Below are 20,720 nucleotides of genomic sequence, written 5' to 3'. Positions count from 1 at the left end.
CTGTCTGACCAACTCTATGACAGTACTGTCTACACTACTAAGACAATCTGTGTATATAATGATGCTTGTGTGGTTCATGCGTAGCCAGAACATGGGACTCACCATATATATAAAACTTACATACAGATATAGAACCTGATGCACGGTCCTGTATAAAATCGTAGTCGCCATTAAAAAAGAGAATACAAAGCAAAGTTGTAAAGGAAGAGTAGCTGTGTCCAGGGGCTATTCGTTGTTCTTGTATCCAGTTGTCGTCTGCACCACTACAGGTTCCCCTACACAAATCAGCATCACATGCTCCCTAAGGAAGTAACGTACGTAACATCTGAAGAGATAGAGTGATTGGATGAAATAGTGCAAGATGTTTATGTTTTAAAAAAGCAATCAATCCAGTAATTAAAACTGACCACGATTTTAAGTAGTTAGTGCTGTCATTTTTAACACCGGGTCTTTATGCTTAATGGGTGTACATATATTTTTAAGTAGGTGACATTTGGTGCGGAACTGGGGTTGATGTGTTCAGCTTCCTGTGCTCGGAAAATTGGCAGGATACGTTAGCCGGAATTTGTGTTTTTATTGTAGTTTAAAGGCCAGTCTCTACTCATGTGTACATGGAATGGCTATTGACAGCCTGGATGATTTTCAGAAAAATATAACGCTACTATAGAAGTCAATGGGAAAACATTTGGTGTTGTGTAACCTGTACCAGCTCCTGGCATGGATCAGACTTCAGCCCCGTGATTGGCATTTCTCAGTGTTTTACTGTGTGCAGCCTCCATTATCAAGGGTAGAGGTTCTCTGATCGCCACCCTTGACAAATACAGGGATAACCGAAAAGAAATTACATTTAAAAAGTAGTGAAAGATACTAGTTTCTTGTATGATAATTACGAACGAATCGGGAACACGTTACTGCCAACAGCTAGTAGAGTATGACAGGATAATAACAATAATATGGACATTTGTAGAGCGCAGTAGTAACTCTACACCTCAAGGGCATGCTCTTTGCGCAACAGTAGATATGTACACTATATACAGGAAGAAGTTTTATAAGATTTAGTTGTAGTTGAACAAGAATGTTTTGAGTCTTGATTTAAAGATGGAGATGGAAGGAGATGACTTGACATGGAGAGGTAGTGAGTTCCAGAGGGAAGCTGAGTGAACGCTGAAAGATCTGCCGCCAAAAGTTTGCAACTTATATTTTGGGACACTGAGAAGACCTTTGTCTTGAGATCTGAGAGACCACGCTGGTGTGTAGGGTGTTGTAAGATCTTGCATGTAGGAGGGCGATGAACAGTTTAGTGCTGGATATGTTATAATCGCCCACTATCTTGAAGGACATCAGGGGTAGGATTCGAAATGGTAGAGGTTTTGGAGTAAAGTCTTGCAGTATACCGTAACAAATATCGCACATTCGTTAACAAGGTACACTGTGTACGAGTCTACAAATGTCGAGTTGAGGTAGTCTTCCTCACTCTTCTTGCCCACGTTCAGCTAAAACGATTTGCGTCCTTTGGCCCCATCGTGTGCTGTGTGGGAAAGCTCGGGGCTCATGAATGGCGAGCACATTCTATGGATGTCGTGCTGCTGGAGGTAGCTCAACAGTGAGGATTAACGCACGGTGAGGGCAGGGGTAGTCGTCCTGAAAGAAGGTCCATCCACATGCCTTGTAAACGGGACAACAAACAAAGAGTGATGGCATGTTGTCCCGATTGTACCTTCCAGTGAGAGTACAACGAGGATTCGCTGAGTCACGGGGATGCTACCCTACGTTATAACCGATATTTCCAGGAGACACTGACATCGATTTCGACTTCGATATGACCTCGCATATCAAGGACGTTCAAATAGACAGTATGACATGGGGACAGCGACGGTTATCTAAGTTTCGACGTTCTGTTTAACGTAAATGTACGTTGGCAATATGGCGATTTGTAAGGGGTGGCACAACACGTGATCGTCGAGTATGGCGATTATCAGCAGGTAGACAATTTTAATCGCCTGACACTGAATCGTATTGTAGATTACAGCAATCTGATTCCCGTTTGAGCGAAGCGAACCTGTTCTGTTGTCGTTGGCGATTGGAAATATTATGGGTTTCTTCGTACCTGTTTTAAAGTTTCTTCATCTCTGAATAGCATAGCCACTGCAGGGTCACGTCTACCAGTTTCAAGCATGCTAACAACCCACATTGCTAGTAGACAGAAAAAATTATCCATTGAGATCAATCCAATTCCGTGAAAGTGTTAAAACCAGGAATGGCACCATACCCATCTTGGGCTACTGCGTCTTGACACCAGCAACCAATCGGATAGCTTCTGGTGCTAAATGTAGACACACACGTTCTTGCATTGTCGTCTAAACCGATCTTTATTCTTCTAATATTTGGTATTAACATTTATATTACATAATTCCCCACACTTAGTTTGTATGTATTTTATATCAATATATCAGGTAAATCGTTACAACAGCTTTGCTTAATTCAAGTATCATCGCTAATGAGTAGGGGGAGTTCCATGGCGGCCATGCCTGTGTTACTAAAATTGGAAAACTATTTTGTCAGAATAATGTGACAAAAGACATGTTTTGTGCGTATTCATGTCTGGCATGAAAAGTTTTCCTTCATGTATAGTGTTAGTGATGGGAGTACAGCGGTGACGTCACTTTCTATAGGCTCCAGGGTATTTATCGTACAGAGTTGATGGAGCGTGTGTAGCATGTCAGCTGTATGTACTGAAGGACCAAAGACTGTAGTAAGACGACAGATGTGGACAACTGTTGGGTGTGTTGAGTATTTGGAGCCTTCCCATGGATAGTTGTCTCAGTACTTGAGAACCGAATTCACTAGACTATTCCGACACATGGTACCATTGACACACCGTGTAGCATATTATGTGAGTAAACGTTGAATGTGTGACGGGGCTTAAACTCCTCCTATAGTAACACTCGGAAGATTTGCTAGTGCACTGAAAGTGGATCGTTCTGTTTGGCGCTGTGTGTAACCAAATACCGGTTTCCTATCAGTACATCTCTTATCTGCATCAATGATCCGCATCTGTTATTATTCTGATGTTTCTTCGAGAAACCGCCATTGTTGCTTTCACACGACTACCCGGAACATCAAACTACATGTGCTACTTCATGTACAACTTTCACAATGGATATTTTTGTCCGCTCAGGGCTTTCTGTTTCCGACTTGGAAGATTAGCAATAATTGTTGTTTCATTGTTGTGTTCGGCCAAAGTTAGAACTGTCTATGTATTGTTTGAGCGTTCAAGACTCATGTTTCATAAATCTTATATGAACGGTAGACTCTTAATGATTTGAGTGGATATTGAGAGAATGACTGACTTGATTTGTTGAGTGAGTGAGTGAGTGAGTGAATATACATATTGAAAGTTTAAGGTATAAGGACTAAATTCGCCCTCAGATATCTGCGTAAAAGCGTCGTATCAAATAGTGTAAGTAAAGTTAGGCTCAGTATATTTATTATTCGTTACACTGCTTATACTGAGTCTAACAAACCCTAGAAGAAGGTCGCGACAGCTAACCTTTTAAATTGACCAATCAGAACACAGCTTACCAAATCGCGAAAGTTGACATTCGCACATACATTTTGAACTTTTACCTCGAAAAAGTTTGTTTACGAATGCTATTTTCCGTACGATCGGTTCGGAGTGATGCACAAGGAGCATGCCACAACCGTGAGTAAACGGTTGCTGAAAATAGCGTTTTTGTCAATATTCAAGGATGTTAGCTCGTGGAAATATACTAGGCAGCAAAAGAAACGTCAGTTTGGAATTTTCCTTCGCAGAAACGGATAACTGTAAACTCATTGAATGTTTTGATTGTTTATTTTTGACAACATCTCCAACTTTACTTGAGTAAAGACATTCCTTCCCAAACTCAGAATGGAACCCAGGAAATAGTCTCAAATACGCAACCGGATCTCGGAGATGGTACGGTGTCCTCCATGTTTTTCATGCAACTCATGCTGCACGTGCACAAGGACCAGCCCTATCAAATGCACCACCAAACCTGGTTGAAACATTCACATTACAACGTCAGCAGGATGCCGCGACTCACGACAGCTCAGAGGAACCAGGCGCTAGAAAGACTTGAAGCTGGCCACACTGCACAAGCCGCTGCCAATCCCTTCCAGGTCAACGTTCGGACCATCTACAGGCTGCAGCAACGTTTCCGGGTCACTAACAGCACAAATAATCGACCCGTACTGGCAGATCAAGGGTGACCACAAGACGACAAGACCGCCATGTTGTGCGACAGTATGTACAGGATGCCTTCATACAGGCATCCGAAACAGCACGCCAGACAGTGGGAACACACGGAAGACCAATCAGTACTGATACAGTAGGCCGACGTCTTAACAGAGGGAACCTCGATTGCCGTAGACCTTATCGTGGACCTATCCTCACCCCTCGTCATCGGCGTGAACGTCTACAATTTGCCCTACAACACCAAAACTGGTGATACAGGCAATGGAGAACTGTTCTGTTCACAGATGAGAGTCGGTACTGCGTATCAACTACAGATGGCAGAACAAGAATATGGCGACGACGTGGCCAGAGTTACTCAGACCAATGTGTTATGGAAAGAGACTCATGTTGAGGTGCAAGCATAATGGTATGGGGTGGAGTGGGTCATGTGGTGTTCCAGAACCAGGGAGAGGAGGCGGCATCACAGCGGTGCGCTACATCGACCAAGCTCTCAGACCCCACGTCATACCACATTTCGCACGTCACCGGAACAACATTTTCCATCATGATAACGCCCGGGCCCATACAGCCAGAGCTACACGGGACTTCCTACAGCAGAACGGTGTCAACATTATACAGTGGCCAGCCCTTAGTCCTGATTTAAACCCAATTGAACATCTTTGGGATGAAATTGAATAATGTCATACCAAGGCCGAACACAGCCGATTTATTGCGCCAGGCCTTTCTCAGAGTGTGGTTCCAGGTGCCAATGGCCTTCATCAATCGATTGTTGCACTCCTTGCATAGAAGCTGTGCTGCAGTTATTGCCGCTCGTGGTGGTCACACTAGATACTGAAGTGGTTTAGCCTGATGGTTAAAGCGTCCGCTCGTGACGCCGAAAACCCGGGTTCGATTCCCCACATAGGCACTTGGACTCATACTGTGCGAAATGTGTGATCGAGGCCAGCCGCAGTGGTCGGCCTTGGTTGGAGGTCATTCAGTCTTCTTGAATCTCCTTCCAAAGGTGTTCTATTGGATTTACATCTGGAGTGAGTGCAGGCTATTGTAGGGTTTGGATGCCATGTTGCCTGAGGAAGTCTACTCTTGCTCTGGCAGTGTGGGCACGAGCGTTGTCTTGCTGGGAGATATGATTTCTGTAACGACCAAAATGTGGTACAAGGTGGGGTCTTATGACTTGGTCAGTATAGCGAGCAGCTGTCACGCCATTTCCTCATTCTGGACCACGATTCTGGAATACCACAGAATCAACTAACTGGTTCAGACCGATTGCACCCCGACGCCATGATGCCTGGACCAAACCACGAGTCTCTTTCAACAATACCCTCATTGGAAAACAGTTCCCCACGCCTTCACCGTACTCTCACTCTGCCATCGACTGTCGAAACACAATTTCGGCTTTCATGAGATAAAAGCACAGTTCTCCATTGTCGATAACGCCAATTCCCATGCCTATTGCCCATCGGTTTTGGCGGTGATGAGCGGGGAGGACATGACTACGATATGGTCTGTGACAGCAGAGGTTTCTTCCGCGCAAACGTCGATGCACTGTATCGGCACTGATGGGTGCTGTTTCCGTCGCTCTGGGGAAGCGATCCTGCAGATAGTTGCGCACAATCTGTCAGTCTTGATGTTGTGATGTTACTGGAGGTCGCCCAAAGCGTGGACGGTCTTGGATGCTGTTAGTGACCTGATACCACACCTGCTGTCGGTGGATCCTAACATGAACATTAAAATGATTGGCTACCCTCTGTGTAGTCTGGACAACTTGCAATCGTCCCAAGACTTGGTTCCTCTGATCTCTCGTAAGTCGTGGCATGGTGATTGTGTCAAAACAAAATGATTTCAGGCGTGTTTGAAACTCGCTTTCATTGGTAGGGTTGTCACGAGATGCACGTGCATTTCATTTTCACGAATGCCATACGGAACCTTTTACCATGTCTGCCTTTTTCGGTGCGTTTGGTCGATATGCTTTTTCTTCAGAAAACACGCTGATGTTGGTAATAACTGTCAGTTTGGATTGAACAACATGTTACCAACACGGTACAATCATAATGCAAACACCATCTTGTAAGAACAAAATTTTGCATTTGGTTTTGAAAGGCGACGTTTCTTTTGTGGTTCAGTATATATGATGACCTTTTTTTAAGATGAATATTATAAGTTGTTCATTGGTCGGGGGTGGGGTGGGGGTGGGTGGTGGGGTGTGATGTACCTTGACGACAGATGTTTGTTTCAACAAATTGTTAAACGAGGAAACATCGGGGGTACATCAACCCATGGGCCTCGAGGGACCAGCGAACAACGTATTTATCTTACCGATCACACCAATGGTTATTTTGAACTGTTTGAAGTACGGGTATCGAATCATAGTATGGAGTACCAGACTACAGGACGACAAGAAAAACAAATTTAGAGTTATCTCCCTTCCGTCGATTAGCATTCGCAAAACATCGGTAATTTCCGTACATCATACGTGATTCAATGTTATTCGAAATAAAGAATTGCTACTACGAAGTACCAATTGAGTTCGGCATTCCCAGCGGGGTACATAGAAAATGTTACTCGCTTGTAAGCGGGGTACATTGAAAATGATAGAAGAGTGCTCAGCCAATCAGAAAACGACATTTATGTGTGAAGCAAGATAATATTCATTTTCTGATGTTTTTGTGTCGACATTTCCGTAGGTTAAAATTTACATCCGCACTTACATACGGTGTTGAGTACCATTGATTTCTATGTCATCTTCGAGGCTGAAAAATTAGCTAGCGTTGCACTGTTCATGTGAATAATAGTTATTTCCTGAAATCGTTCAAAGACGTTTTGGAGCGGGCAACCAAGTCAATTGTGACAGTAATTATCAAATATTTTCAAGAAAAATACTAATTTATTGTCCTCTCTATACGCAGGGTACAGAGACAAACCACCCGTCCCCCCGAGTCGGGCACAGCTAGTTGCTATCCAGACGACGGAGGGGCAGAATTATCTTTCATCACTCGGGCGGCTCATTAAGACTCTCCCTTTCGTCGTCCTCGTCATATCCTATGGTGAGATAACATGACGTCATTGCTAGATGTCTATATCAAATATGACGTCATTGCTAGATGTATTACTAGAAACCTTCATCACACATGACGTCATTGCCAGATGTCTACATCACGCATGACGTCATTGTTTGATGTCAAGATGACACATGACGTCATTTCTAGATGTATTGCTTGATGTCCATATCACACACGGCATTGTCAGATGTCAATGTATCACACATGGCGTCATTGATATACGTCTATGTCACACATGGCGTCATTGCTAGATGTCTATATCACACATGGCGTCATTGCTAGATGTCTATATCCCACATGACGACATTGCTAGATGTCATATCACATATGGCGTCATTGCTAGATGTCTAAATTACACATGACGACATTGCTAGATGTCTATATGACACATGACGACATTGCTAAATGTCTATATCACACATGGCCACATTGCTAAAATGTCTATATCACACATGGCGTCATTGCCAAATGTCTATATCACACATGGCCACATTGCTAAATGTCTATATCACACATGGCGACATTGCTAAATGTCTATATCACACATGGCCACATTGCTAAATGTCTATATCACACATGGCCACATTGCTAAATGTCTATATCACACATGGCGTCATTGCTAAATGTCTATATCACACATGGCCACATTGCTAAATGTCTATATCACACATGGCCACATTGCTAAATGTCTATATCACACATGGCGTCATTGCTAAATGTCTATATCACACATGGCGTCATTGCTAAATGTCTATATCACACATGACGACATTGCTAGATGTCTATAACACACATGACGACATTGCTAGATGTCTATATCACACATGGCGACATTGCTAGATGTCTATATCACACATGGCGTCATTGCTAAATGTCTATATCACACATGGCGTCATTGCTAAATGTCTATATCACACATGGCCACATTGCTAAATGTCTATATCACACATGGCGTCATTGCTAAATGTCTATATCACACATGGCCACATTGCTAAATGTCTATATCACACATGGCCACATTGCTAAATGTCTATATCACACATGGCCACATTGCTAAATGTCTATATCACACATGGCGTCATTGCCAAATGTCTATATCATACATGGCCACATTGCTAAATGTCTATATCACACATGGCCACATTGCTAAATGTCTATATCACACATGGCCACATTGCTAAATGTCTATATCACACATGGCGACATTGCTAGATGTCTATATCATACATGGCCACATTGCTAAATGTCTATATCACACATGGCGTCATTCCTAAATGTCTATATCACACATGGCGTCAGTGCTAGATGTCTGTATCACACATGACCACGTTGCTAGACATTAATAGACACCTGCATCTCATATGAAGACATATTTGGCAAGATGTTTATCTCGATGTTTGTCAACATAAATTAATTCGTGTACACCTTCAACAAGGGAAGTAACTCCTCTCGTCATATTACTCATATGGGAAGGAGGGCACAGGATAGTATTTTTCTTGTAAGTCCCCAGGGAGGTTACACCTTTTGGTGAACGTTGAATGGTTCTTTCAGAAAATAAACAGCCACACGCGTAGGAATATGGGGATTCCCCACATCGCGGATTTCCTAAAAGGGAAACTGCTGTTTTGATTTTAACGTTTATTAGATCGAAAACTGATATGGGTAATAAAAACAATAACCAGCTCGTGACTGGGAATGACAGAATATATTTCCCTCGTTATGTTAATTATGTGATTACGTAATTAATATTACTCGGGAAAGATAATCTGTTATTCCCCTTCAGTCGTTAGTTATCGTATAAATGTAGTGTGGTCCATGCAGTATATGTGCGGGATACGTGCCCTGACGAGCCCTCCCACGATCTTTGTTTCATATAGAGTTGCACAGCAAAAAGTGCGAAACTGTATGAAACCATATGAAACTAACAATCATTCAACACACGCAAACGCATTGGTGTTTTTCAGGAGTGAACGTCGGCTGCTATTACGCCATTGCTACTCTGCTGAATGCTGTCGTGCTGGAATACTTCCCCGTGAGTATAGGGCTGACATGCAGCGTATAAGTGATGTGGGGATATGCAGCAAACAGATACAGTGAAATAGTGATATATGAACATGAAGTGAATACTTGATGCGAATATCTGCAGTGAATGCATGATGCAAATATCTGCAGTGAATGCATGATGCAAGTATATGCAGTGAATACATGATGCGAATATATGCAGTGAATGCATGATGCAAATATCTGCTGCGAATGTATGATGCAAGTATATGCAGTGAATACATGATGCGAATATCTGCAGTGAATGCATGATGCAAGTATATGCAGTGAATACCTGATGCGAATATATGCAGTGAATGCATGATACAAATATCTGCAGTGAATGCAAATGATGAATGCAATGCAAGTATATGCAGTGAATACATGATGCGAATGCGAATATCTGCAAATGAATGAATGCATGATGCAAATATCTGCAGTGAATGCATGATGCAAATATATGCAGTGAATGCATGATGCGAATATATGCATAATGCAGACGAATACAAGATGCGAAAAATATGCAGTAAACACATGCAGCTAAAACATAATGTAAATACCGACATGCAGCTAATGCATAATGTGAATTGGTGAAGCAGTTACATGATATGACAACATGCACCAACTACATGATCTGTATCAATGATGTGCTGCGAATGCAGACATGGAAGACGCGTTGTCAATAAATGCTGTGAGTACATGCTTACGAATTTATGACGCGAAAACGTGCGGAGAATTATGATGTGAATACAGAAAATGAATACATATATCAAATACATGCGGTGAATATATGGTGCGAATGTATTCATTTAAGACATGATCTTCATTCCTGCATAGCTTATGTAATATGAACACATGTAGTGAATACAAATGTAAAGATATATTACTAGTGAATGCATATAGCGAATATGATGTGAATGTATTCAGTGAATACATGCAGTGAATGCGTGATGCTGACACATGCAGGCGAACACATGCAGCGATGAGTGAGTGAGTGCTTGTAGCAATATTCCAGCAAAATCACGGCGGGGGACACCTGAAATAGGCTTCACACATTGTACCCATTGGGGGAATTGAACCCGGATCCTCGGCGTGACGAGCGAATGCTCTAACCACTAGGCTACCCCACCTTCATGCAGCGATGAGATGATGCAACTACATCCAGTGAATACATGTACACGATGTAAATATATGTGAATACCTAGTGTGAATGTGTGATGTGAATACCTATTGTGAATATGTGATGTGAATACCTATTGTGAATATATGATGTGAATATCTATTGTGAATATGTGATGTGAATACCTAGTGTGAATATGTGATGTGAATATCTATTGTGAATATGTGATGTGAATACCTACTGTGAATGTGTGATGTGAATACCCATTGTGAATATATGATGTGAATATCTATTGTGAATATGTGATGTGAATACCTAGTGTGAATGTGTTATGTGAATACCCATTGTGAATATATGATGTGAATATGTGATGAATATGTGATGTGAATACCTAGTGTGAATGTGTGATGTGAATACCTATTGTGAATATGTGATGTGAATACCTAGTGTGAATGTGTGATGTGAATATCTATTGTGAATGTGTGATGTGAATACCTAGTGTGAATGTGTGATGTGAATACCTAGTGTGAATATATGATGTGAATACCTATTGTGATTATGTGATGTGAATACCTATTGTGAATATGTGATGTGAATACCTATTGTGAATATGATGTGAATACCTATTGTGAATGCCTAGTGTGAATATGTGATGTGAATACAGACAGTGAATATGTGATCTGACTACATACAGTCAATATGTAATGTGAATGCCTGCATTTAACACATACTGCGAAAACCTTCAGTAGTAATATGCAGCAAAATGTAACATATATATTTGCTGTGAATACATGCACTGAACACAGGCAGCGACTACTTGATGTGATATTCAGCCCTGTACAGCATTATCATTCGTAGTTGTTATCTTTATATGTCGTCTGCAACTTGTATATCTCTCGTCTGCTGTATTGATGTCGTCTGAGACAACATCTCGACAAACTGCGTGTTACATCTACGCCGCAGTCTGTCAGGATTTTAACATCCTGGTTATTTTTCTCAATAATCTGATATTGTCGGAAATGTTCTTTTGTTATGGTAGCGGTTGGGTAGCCCAACAGTCCGGGCGTCACCTCGCTACACTTAAAAGTCCGGGTTTAGTTACCAACATGGGCAAAATAAACTAGCGTCCAAAAGAAACTCCACCAAACAGTATTCTTCACTAAAACACAACAAAAGCAAATTATGGTAACAAGAGGTGTTGTATTGTAAAACACAATCATTCAGCAACAGTTCTTGAAACTTTTCAGTTAGAAAAACGAAACAGTTCGTGTTCTGAAGGCACATGGATGACACAGGGGTGCAGTGTCCAGTATTCGATCGCCAACGCTTAAAGGTCTGTCCTGAACAACACAGATGATTCAGTATCGTATGTGGTCACCCGTAGCAGTAATGCAGGCTCTAACGCGGCGTCGAACTGAGTATGTGAGCCTTCTGACGTCATCGTTAGGAATTCGGCGCCATTCTTCTTGCAGGGCAACTGCCAAAGCGTCCCTTGTCAATGGCGGCTGTTGACGTTTCCGAATACGTTGCCCCAGTTGGTCCCAGAGGTATTCGATTGGAGACAGATCGGGTGATCGCTGGCCACTGTCCGAGTCACTAGTGATCCGTTGCGTTGTCCTGTTGAAACAGAGTCCTGGTCGTTGCAGGTAAGGCAGCACCACAGGCCGTAAACTCTCGAACGACGTTGAGATTACCGTCGAGATCCAGTTCCGCCCCAGACCATAACGCTAATGCTCCACTTCTTGCAAGCACCGTCCGTTCGCCCCGACGTCGGTAGATTCGAACACGACCGTCAGATTTGAAGAGCTGGAACCTGCCGTCACTGAAGAGCACTTTTCGCCAGTTTCGCTGCTGCCACTGCATTACGGTCTTGGCCCACCTCAATCTGGCACGTCGGTGTCGGGGCGTTAACGTCATGCCCTTGAAAGGTCGATAGGCATGAATACCATGCTGAAGGAGTCGTCTTGCTACGGCCTGTCTGCTGACTGCATGTCCAAGGCTATTGGCGCTTGATGACGTCACAGTGAGGTAGCGGTTTTTCAGATGAAGCACCCGTTAATATCGATCTTCCTGTGGGGTCGTGACCTTAGGTCTGCCACTCCTTGTACTGCCAGTCTGTCTGTCACGTGTGACAAGCCTGGCGATGGTGGACTTGCAGCATCCCATGATCCTGGCCACGTGCTCCTGTGTTGCGCCCATCTGAAGCATACGAATTGCTCTTTCCCTCTGTTCTTTTGTCAATCGAGGCATGTTAGCTGCTTTCAATCGAGTCACATGATCAGAGAGAACAAATCTCGTCAGGTTTTACAACTTCATGTCATACGGGTAACTTTGTGCACAATTTCCATTTTTTCTGTGCGAATTCATTTAACTCACCAATCATCAAAATCTCTGGGAATAGACAGGTTGCGTTCGAGGGATGTGTTTTCAGCCGTTTTTCAGCACATTGGCAATTATTTTGACAATTTATGATAATTTTTATTTTGGTGGCGTTTCTTTAGGACGCTAGTTTATAAGCGTTTCTGGCACACTTGAGTGCAGTGAGATGGAGGGAGCGTCAAGCACGATTCATTCACATGTCCTGAATGAACATTGTCTATAAAATCTTTGTTACACAATACTTTCATCCACTATGAGTGAGTGAGTGAGTGTGAGTTTAGTTTTATGCCGCACTCAGCAATATTCCAGCTATATGGCGGCGGTCTGTAAATAATCGAGTCTGGACCAGACAATTCAGTGATCAACAGCATGAGCATCGATCTGCGCAATTGGGAACCGATGACATGTGTCAACCAAGCCAGCGAGCCTGACCACCCGATCCCGTTAGCCGCCTCTTACGACAGCCATGGGTTGCTGAAGGTACAATTTAACCCGGACCTTCACGGGTTTCATCCACTATGAGATGTTTCCTGATGTTCGTGTGGACGAGAGCTGGCTAGGTCTGCTGTTGTTTAGTCAACTCGCCGCGAATAGATGTAGAACTGCTGATGTGGCGTTATGCAATACTCACTCACTCACTCATATAGTCAAACACCGTTGTTACATATTTGATGTGTGGAACATTCGGTTGTCTAGAAGTACAAACCTGATCCCTACGTATTCCTTGTTACTCATCATTTTCCGGTTGCGCCGAACGTCGGATAACTCGAAGTATTTACGTAGATCAGGATGGTTTTTGATTAAAGAAAACATCATGTATTATATTCTACTTGTTCGTACCTTGCTATAAACAGACAGGCGTTGATTTCAGGGAGAAGAGGTGAACGCAGGGAGGATTGGCCTCACAATTGTTATAACAGGGATAATTGGGGCCGTCTTGGCCGGGATTTGGCTGGATAAAACAAGAACATTCAAGTAAGCAATGGTGCACGACGATACTGGAAACGATGAAAAACCCTTCTCTGCATGTCTGCCCCGCCCAGTTCCTGTCAACAGGATGTATTTCCCTGTCATGGGTGCTTTTGGGCTCATTCTTCCCTTCTGGTTTTCGCATTTTGAAAGGAGAGCACTAACTGGGTCCAAAATTGCCGAACATGATTTCAGGGCAGATCCAGATGTGTAATCCTAGGAAGCATCTGTAAGATACAAAGACATTCGTGTTATAAATTATAACATGCACACAATATTTATGTTATTTATTCAATATGTAAGACTTGTCTTCCCGGAATATCAACAAATGTTCCACAAATTGTAGGAGACAGTTCATGTTTTATCAACTTGTTTTAACACTTTCAGGGGCACATCACTGGGTATTTACTTCATGTCCATGGCGTGTATGGTGGTGTTCACCTTCACCATGGATACAGGGCACATCTGGGTGGTGTTCATCACGGCTGGGTCCTTTGGGTAGGTATTCAACATTCTGGTTGTTACCTTCTGCTTTAAGTTTCAAAGCACTATTGATACTACATCAGACCAAAGCGATCCTTACTGATTAGACAAATAATATGCCTTGAAAAGCGAACAGCTGTCAGGCGTTTCTTTCAGCAAAGGTGTTTAATCGCGAATTGTAACAAACATCAGTTTTGATTAAATATGAAAAAAACCTCTACTTAACTAGATGTGAATGAACTATTCCTGATATGACACTTGAGTTTAATTTAAGTATGTGAGTTTCACTCGAGTATATGCCACATACCATGTTTGACTGCAAGTATATCAAGTCCAACCCCAGTTGCCGTATTATGCTCTAGAAGGTGAACTGTCCTATTACCATCCCATGATACTGAATTCACTACTAGAAAGATATTTCTTATACCGAAGGAGACAGCACATATTACCTGTGTTTTAGTAGCAGACAGGACCAAAGGTAAAGGGGGTAGAATAGGTCTTCAGCATCCCATGCTTGCTACAAAAGGCGACTATGCTTGTCGTAAGTATGGTGGCTGATTAGGGCTTTCTCGCCTCCGCTTTCTCGCCTCCGAATTTTAAGACGAGAAAGCGATGGCCCTAATCAGCCACTATACGTAAGAGGTGACTAACGGGATCGGGTGGTCAGGCTCGCTGACTTGGTTAGCACATGTCATCGGTTCCCAATTGCGCAGATCGATGCTCATGCTGTTGATCACTGGATTGTTTGGTCCAGACTCAATTATGTACAGACCGCCGCCATAAAGCTGGAATATTGCTGAGTGCGGCGTAAAACTAAACTCACTCACTCACTCACGTCTCGAGTACTTTTGACTACTCCCTCCAATCTCTGTTCATAGATTCTTCATGACTGGCTACCTACCTGTCGGCTTCGAGTTTGCAGCTGAGCTCACGTTTCCCGAACCAGAAGGAACATCCTCCGGACTTCTAAACGCGTCAGCACAGGTCTGTGTTCTTCTGAACTCAGACATCCACATGTTATATTTGGGATCACACCTTCTCAGTAAAGTACAACCCAAAGAGGTACTAGAATCTGTACTTTACTGAGAAAGTGTAATCCCAAATACAACATGTGTTTCATGTGACCACTTTTTAAATGGCGTTGTGTATTCATTAGCCTATTGACCTACTGTTCTGTAACCTATTGTAAATGCTGACAGTATTTGTTGCGATATATCGAACTAACTGACTATTCGTCTTACAGTAGAATATGTCTAACCTCAAAGTCAGCTGAACTATTTGACCCTCGTCAGATCATCATTTTCGTCATTTGCCGTTAATATAATACATGGCAATTTGTTATGGCAGATTTTTGGAATAATCTTCACCCTGGGCATGCGAGCCATGATGAACAGACTGAGTGTCCTTGGTGCCAACATTGCCGTCTGTGTTGCGCTTCTGCTAGGGACAGTGCTTACAGGTAAGGAGACAAGTCCATTCCATTTGCTGCTAGAAACGGTGCTTACAGGTAAGTGGACAACTCCATTCCGGTTCCTTTAGGTTATTACAGGTAAGTGGACAACTTCATTCCGGTTCCTTTAGGTTATTACAGGTAAGTGGACAAATCAACTCCGGTTCCTTTAGGTTATTACAGGTAAGTGGACAACTTCATTCCGGTTCCGTTAGGTTATTACAGGTAAGTGGACAAATCAACTCCGGTTCCTTTAGGTTATTACAGGTAAGTGGACAAATCAACTCCGGTTCCTTTAGGTTATTACAGGTAAGTGGACAACTCAATTCCGGTTCCTTCAAGGAACGGTGCTTACAGGTAAGTGGACGACTCCATTCCAGTGCCACAGGGACTGTGATACCCCCATAACCGGGTAATAATTTAAAGTTTTTGCTCGGCATAAATTGAAGGATAGTTACACATTGTGCTTCTTCGTGTTGGAGGCACTGGGCTTTATGTTACACAGCATTTGGCTGGGGCTTCCAAACCGGAAGTCATAGAGCGGAAGTACATATAACTTTCTTATCAAGGTAGCAAGATAACAGGGTCTGATACATATGATGCGGAAATCTGTAAAACATATTTTCTTTGGCAATGAAATGAATAACGCACAGGAAACAAAGTTTCATGTTTTAAGTTTTATTTTTCTGAAATGATAATATGCTTCTCAGATACTAGTTTTGATTAAAATTTACATCATATTATATATTCAGGGCAAATGAAAAATACCATAAAAGGCAAACATATTATCTTCAGTGGCGTCCTGAGAGAGTATCACCAAGGTAAACGGGATGAGGTGATGATGATTATTGGTATATTTGTTTGGATGTTTAAAATACACACATTAAGTGACATATCCTTTGCGTAATAATAAGGGCAGAATATTGTGTTCATTTCATGTCCAAATTAGAGGGTCTCAAAATGAAGACGGTGCATAAGTTAATTCCGAGAATGGTTCATTTGCACATGCAGTCAATTATTGAGTTATGATTATAAAATCGAACCCGATCTTCAGCGTGACAATTTAACCATTAGGCTAGCCCACCGTCTCGCGCATTCAGCGGTGCGGTGCCTAGTGGTTAAAGCGTTCGCTCGTCACGCCGAAGACATATGGGTACAATGTGTGAAACCCGTTTCTGGTTTCCCCCGCCAAGATATTGCTGGAATATTGCTAAAAGCGGCGTAAAACTAAACTCACTCGCATTCAGCAATATTACAGCTGTACGGCGTGGCCAGTACACAGCCGAGTCTGGACCAGGCAATCCAATGACACCTCAACCTAATCTGGCACATTCTTCACGGTATGTTGTTTATCAATATGGATTCATAAAGAATGTCATGTAAGTGTTACATGAGTTTAATCAGTGGCCGGAGACGTAACGTACAGTACACTTCTTTTGGACTGACGGAACTTAAACAAAGATATTGGTATCAGAATTGGTGTGTATTGTAGAGACAATGGTGACGTAGGGGGCGCTTTTCCAGCAGGAATGCAACTGTTATGCCACCTCGTTTTAATTTTTCAGCCTTGATTCGAGCCAACTACAAACGCCAGGCGGCTGGAGGAGAAGAAAAGGTAGGTAGTACTGATTCCACAGATATTTGTCAAAACTCGCTTCCAAAATGTGCCCTTCCGTGTTTATGAATGATGGCTGACCCAGTGCAAAAGTGTCAACACGCTTCTTTTCTTTTCTTGTTTTTCTTTTTTTTCATGTCACTGAACTTTTATCTCTTATTGTAGAATAGGTTTTCGTCATATTATAGTTTGTGATCAGACAATGAACGCCTTTAAAACTAGTCCTTGTAATTTTGATCTAGAAAGTAACGGATTTCCAGGCATAACATTTTTTATCTTTATGTTTCCAGGGCAACCGGCTACGGGAGTTGTTTGGCTGGTGCTGCTGCTTCAGACACAAATTAGACATCTCAAACAAACAATGATAACAATCAGCCTCGATCTGACAATCTCCTTCACTGTAACCAAGAACAACCTTCACTGTAACCAAGGGCAGTTTTCATAAAACAAACGTCCTTCATTAAAGTCAAATTAGGCAAAACATTACCCATGTTCTGAAAAGGTCACTGATCTGAACAGAAGGTCATCTGTTCCATGAACTGAAACAACAGTAGTTAACACGGTTGTAGGAAGTGATAACAAGGCTTCAAGATTCACCGGGACGGATGACGTTCATCCAGGAAAGTGAGGGTATCGCTCCTATAGCCTACATGCAATGAGAACATGAGACATTACCTTATTGACACGAATTGTCGTGCCCGTAGCCCTTTTCTCTAATGTTTTTGTTGGAAGTAAAACTTCTTGTGAATGATCTTGTATCTTGCTGAATTTTAGTCCGATTTAAACAAAGCCTGTAACGTCTTACTTCCTTCTCAGAGGAACTTCGGATCCTGATGGTTGTATTGTGATGTATATATGGTTCATATTTTGTGTATATATTTCTATATACAAACAGATCTTCTTCAAAGAATATATTTATTTTTCAACCTGTCAAGGGAATGTTTTCTGAATTTAAATATTACTTATATTATTGTAGTATTGTCATTAGCGATCTGATTTCGCATATCAAGCCTTCCTAATTACTCGATGGTGTTAAATATGTGGTATCTATTGTTTCTAAGTTCATTTATACACTTATATACTTTGAGAACTATATACAGTACATGTATTTGTTAAAAATATTTTTTTCTGGCTTTTCATTCATATTGAAAATTAAATGTTTTTGACACTACCACTGACTACTTTCTGTAGAACTATTTAAAACGAATTGGTATGCTTACATACGCCTAGTACGTGTTAATATCTTTTTTGAAAAGTTTTTTTTTATAATCAAATTTTGTCTAAAACGCCCCTGTTGACAGGTAAATTGTTTAATCAATAGCTAAAGATTCCCTATGTACCACTTTTACATGGGGTTGGCCCAGTTGTTAAAGCGGTCGCCCGCCACGTCGAATACCCCGATTCCATTCGCCCTATTGGTACAACAATTCCAGTCGTTCTCAGCCGAGATATTACTTGAATATCGCTACAAATGTGGCCAAAGTCGCTCAGGTTCCATAATACCTTTGAGCTGGATGGAGTTACATAGCCTGATCATGAATATGTCCAGAGGATATGTTTAGTAGTGTGTGCGTGTGTGTGTGTGTGTGTGTGTGTGAGAGAGAGGGAGTGAGAGAGAGAGAGAGAAAAGTATTTAAGAGTTCACAGGTAAACAGTTAGATACGTTTAAATAGATTGGTAGAAAAATACAATTTCCCGCCTACATTTAGTTAAGAAATTAAAAGGAAATTAATTAAATATGTAGGAGTGAAACAGTTTTTTTTTCAATCTATTTAACACACACACACACACACACACAAAAGACAAAAGTCTGAAGATCCTTAGTACAGATATAATTTCTTCAATTCTTATATATAAATATACATACATACATACATTCATACATTCACATACACACACACACACACACACACACACACACACACCTGTTCGTGTCTTCCTTCTACCTGAACGTGTGAACGTGTAATCGTCCACCTGAAATGTGTTCATTGTTGGCAGTACAAGTCTCTCTGAACGCTGTACACGCCTAGGTATGCAAAGATCGTTGTTGTTCCTTTATTTGGTCGGAATAAACTGTATTTTTGAATTTTTGCAACAATAAAGTCCCTTTGGAAAAAATATCAGTTAGTTGTGCTTTCTGTCATCCAGTACATGATGTATAGTGTCATGACTGTAGAGTAGAAACAGCCAGAAAATAATGGGGGCAGTGGTAGTGGTTACCCCTCCCTGCACAGATCTGAGTTCGTATCCAAACATCCTTCAAGGTCGTGTCATGAATTATTACACTCATAGAAGTGCATGTGTGTTCCACTTTTGTCTGTGTGTGTGTGTGTGTGTGTGTGTGTGTGTGTGTGTGCGCGCGTGTGTGTTACACACGAGACAGTAGTCAAACATGCCCAATACACAAGATGGGAGTCACACATGCCCGATACACGAGATGGAAGTCACACATGCCCGATACACGAGATGGGAGTCACACATGCCCAATACACGAGATGGGTGTCACATGTCTGATACACGAAATGGGAGTCACACATGCCCGATAAACGAAACGGGTTTCACACATGCCCGATACACGAGATGGGAGTCACACATGCCCGATAAACGAGAAGGGTTTCACACATGCCCGATACACGAGATGGGAGTCACACATGCCCGATACACGAGATGGGAGTCACACATGCCCGATACACGAGATGGGAGTCACACATGCCCGATACACGAGATGGGTGTCACACATGTCTGATACACGAAATGGGTGTCACACATGCCCGATACACGAGATGGGTGTCATACATGCCCGATACACGAGATGGGAGTCACATGCCCGATACACGAGATGGGAGTCACACATGCCCGATACACGAGATGGGAGTCACACATGCCCAATACACGAGATGGGAGTCATACATGCCCGATAAACGAGATGGGAGTCACACATGCCCGATACACGAGATGGGTGTCACACATGTCTGATACACGAAATGGGAGTCACACATGCCCGATAAACGAGTAGGGTTTCACACATGCCCGATACACGAGATGGGAGTCACACATGCCCGATACACGAGATGGATGTCACACATGCCCGTACACGAGATGGGAGCCCGATACACGGATGGGTGTCACACATGCCCGATACACGAGATGGATGTCACACGAGATGGGTTTCACGATACACGAGATGGGTGTCACACATGCCCGATACACGAGATGGGAGTCATGCCCGATACACGAGATGGAGTCACACATGCCCGATACACGAGATGGGAGTCACATGCCCGATACATGCCTACACGAGATGGGAGTCACACGATACCCGATATGGATGGAGTCATACATGCCCGATAAACGAGATGGGAGTCACA

General features: G+C 42.4%; 1 protein-coding gene across 7 annotated transcripts in view; it reads left to right on the top strand.

The window, feature by feature from the left end:
• Positions 1–19,472, top strand: part of LOC124290591 (feline leukemia virus subgroup C receptor-related protein 2-like) — a 35,024-nt gene extending 15,552 nt beyond the window's left edge. For all 7 annotated transcript variants that reach the window (XM_046727350.1, XM_046727344.1, XM_046727345.1 and 4 more), the window contains 8 exons: positions 7,144–7,281; positions 9,261–9,328; positions 13,707–13,810; positions 14,192–14,302; positions 15,166–15,271; positions 15,635–15,746; positions 17,303–17,352; positions 17,643–19,472. In XM_046727350.1, the coding sequence (XP_046583306.1) occupies positions 7,144–7,281; positions 9,261–9,328; positions 13,707–13,810; positions 14,192–14,302; positions 15,166–15,271; positions 15,635–15,746; positions 17,303–17,352; positions 17,643–17,717 (764 nt within the window). In that variant the 3' untranslated portion in view covers positions 17,718–19,472. The remainder of the gene's footprint in view (positions 1–7,143; positions 7,282–9,260; positions 9,329–13,706; positions 13,811–14,191; positions 14,303–15,165; positions 15,272–15,634; positions 15,747–17,302; positions 17,353–17,642) is intronic.
• Positions 19,473–20,720: the final 1,248 nt, after the last annotated feature.

This window comes from Haliotis rubra, unplaced genomic scaffold (genome assembly GCF_003918875.1).
Source record: "Haliotis rubra isolate DU_JTF1 unplaced genomic scaffold, ASM391887v1 Scf47, whole genome shotgun sequence".
Classification (NCBI taxonomy): Eukaryota; Metazoa; Mollusca; class Gastropoda; order Lepetellida; family Haliotidae; genus Haliotis; species Haliotis rubra.
This window is presented reverse-complemented; position numbering and strand designations above follow the sequence as displayed.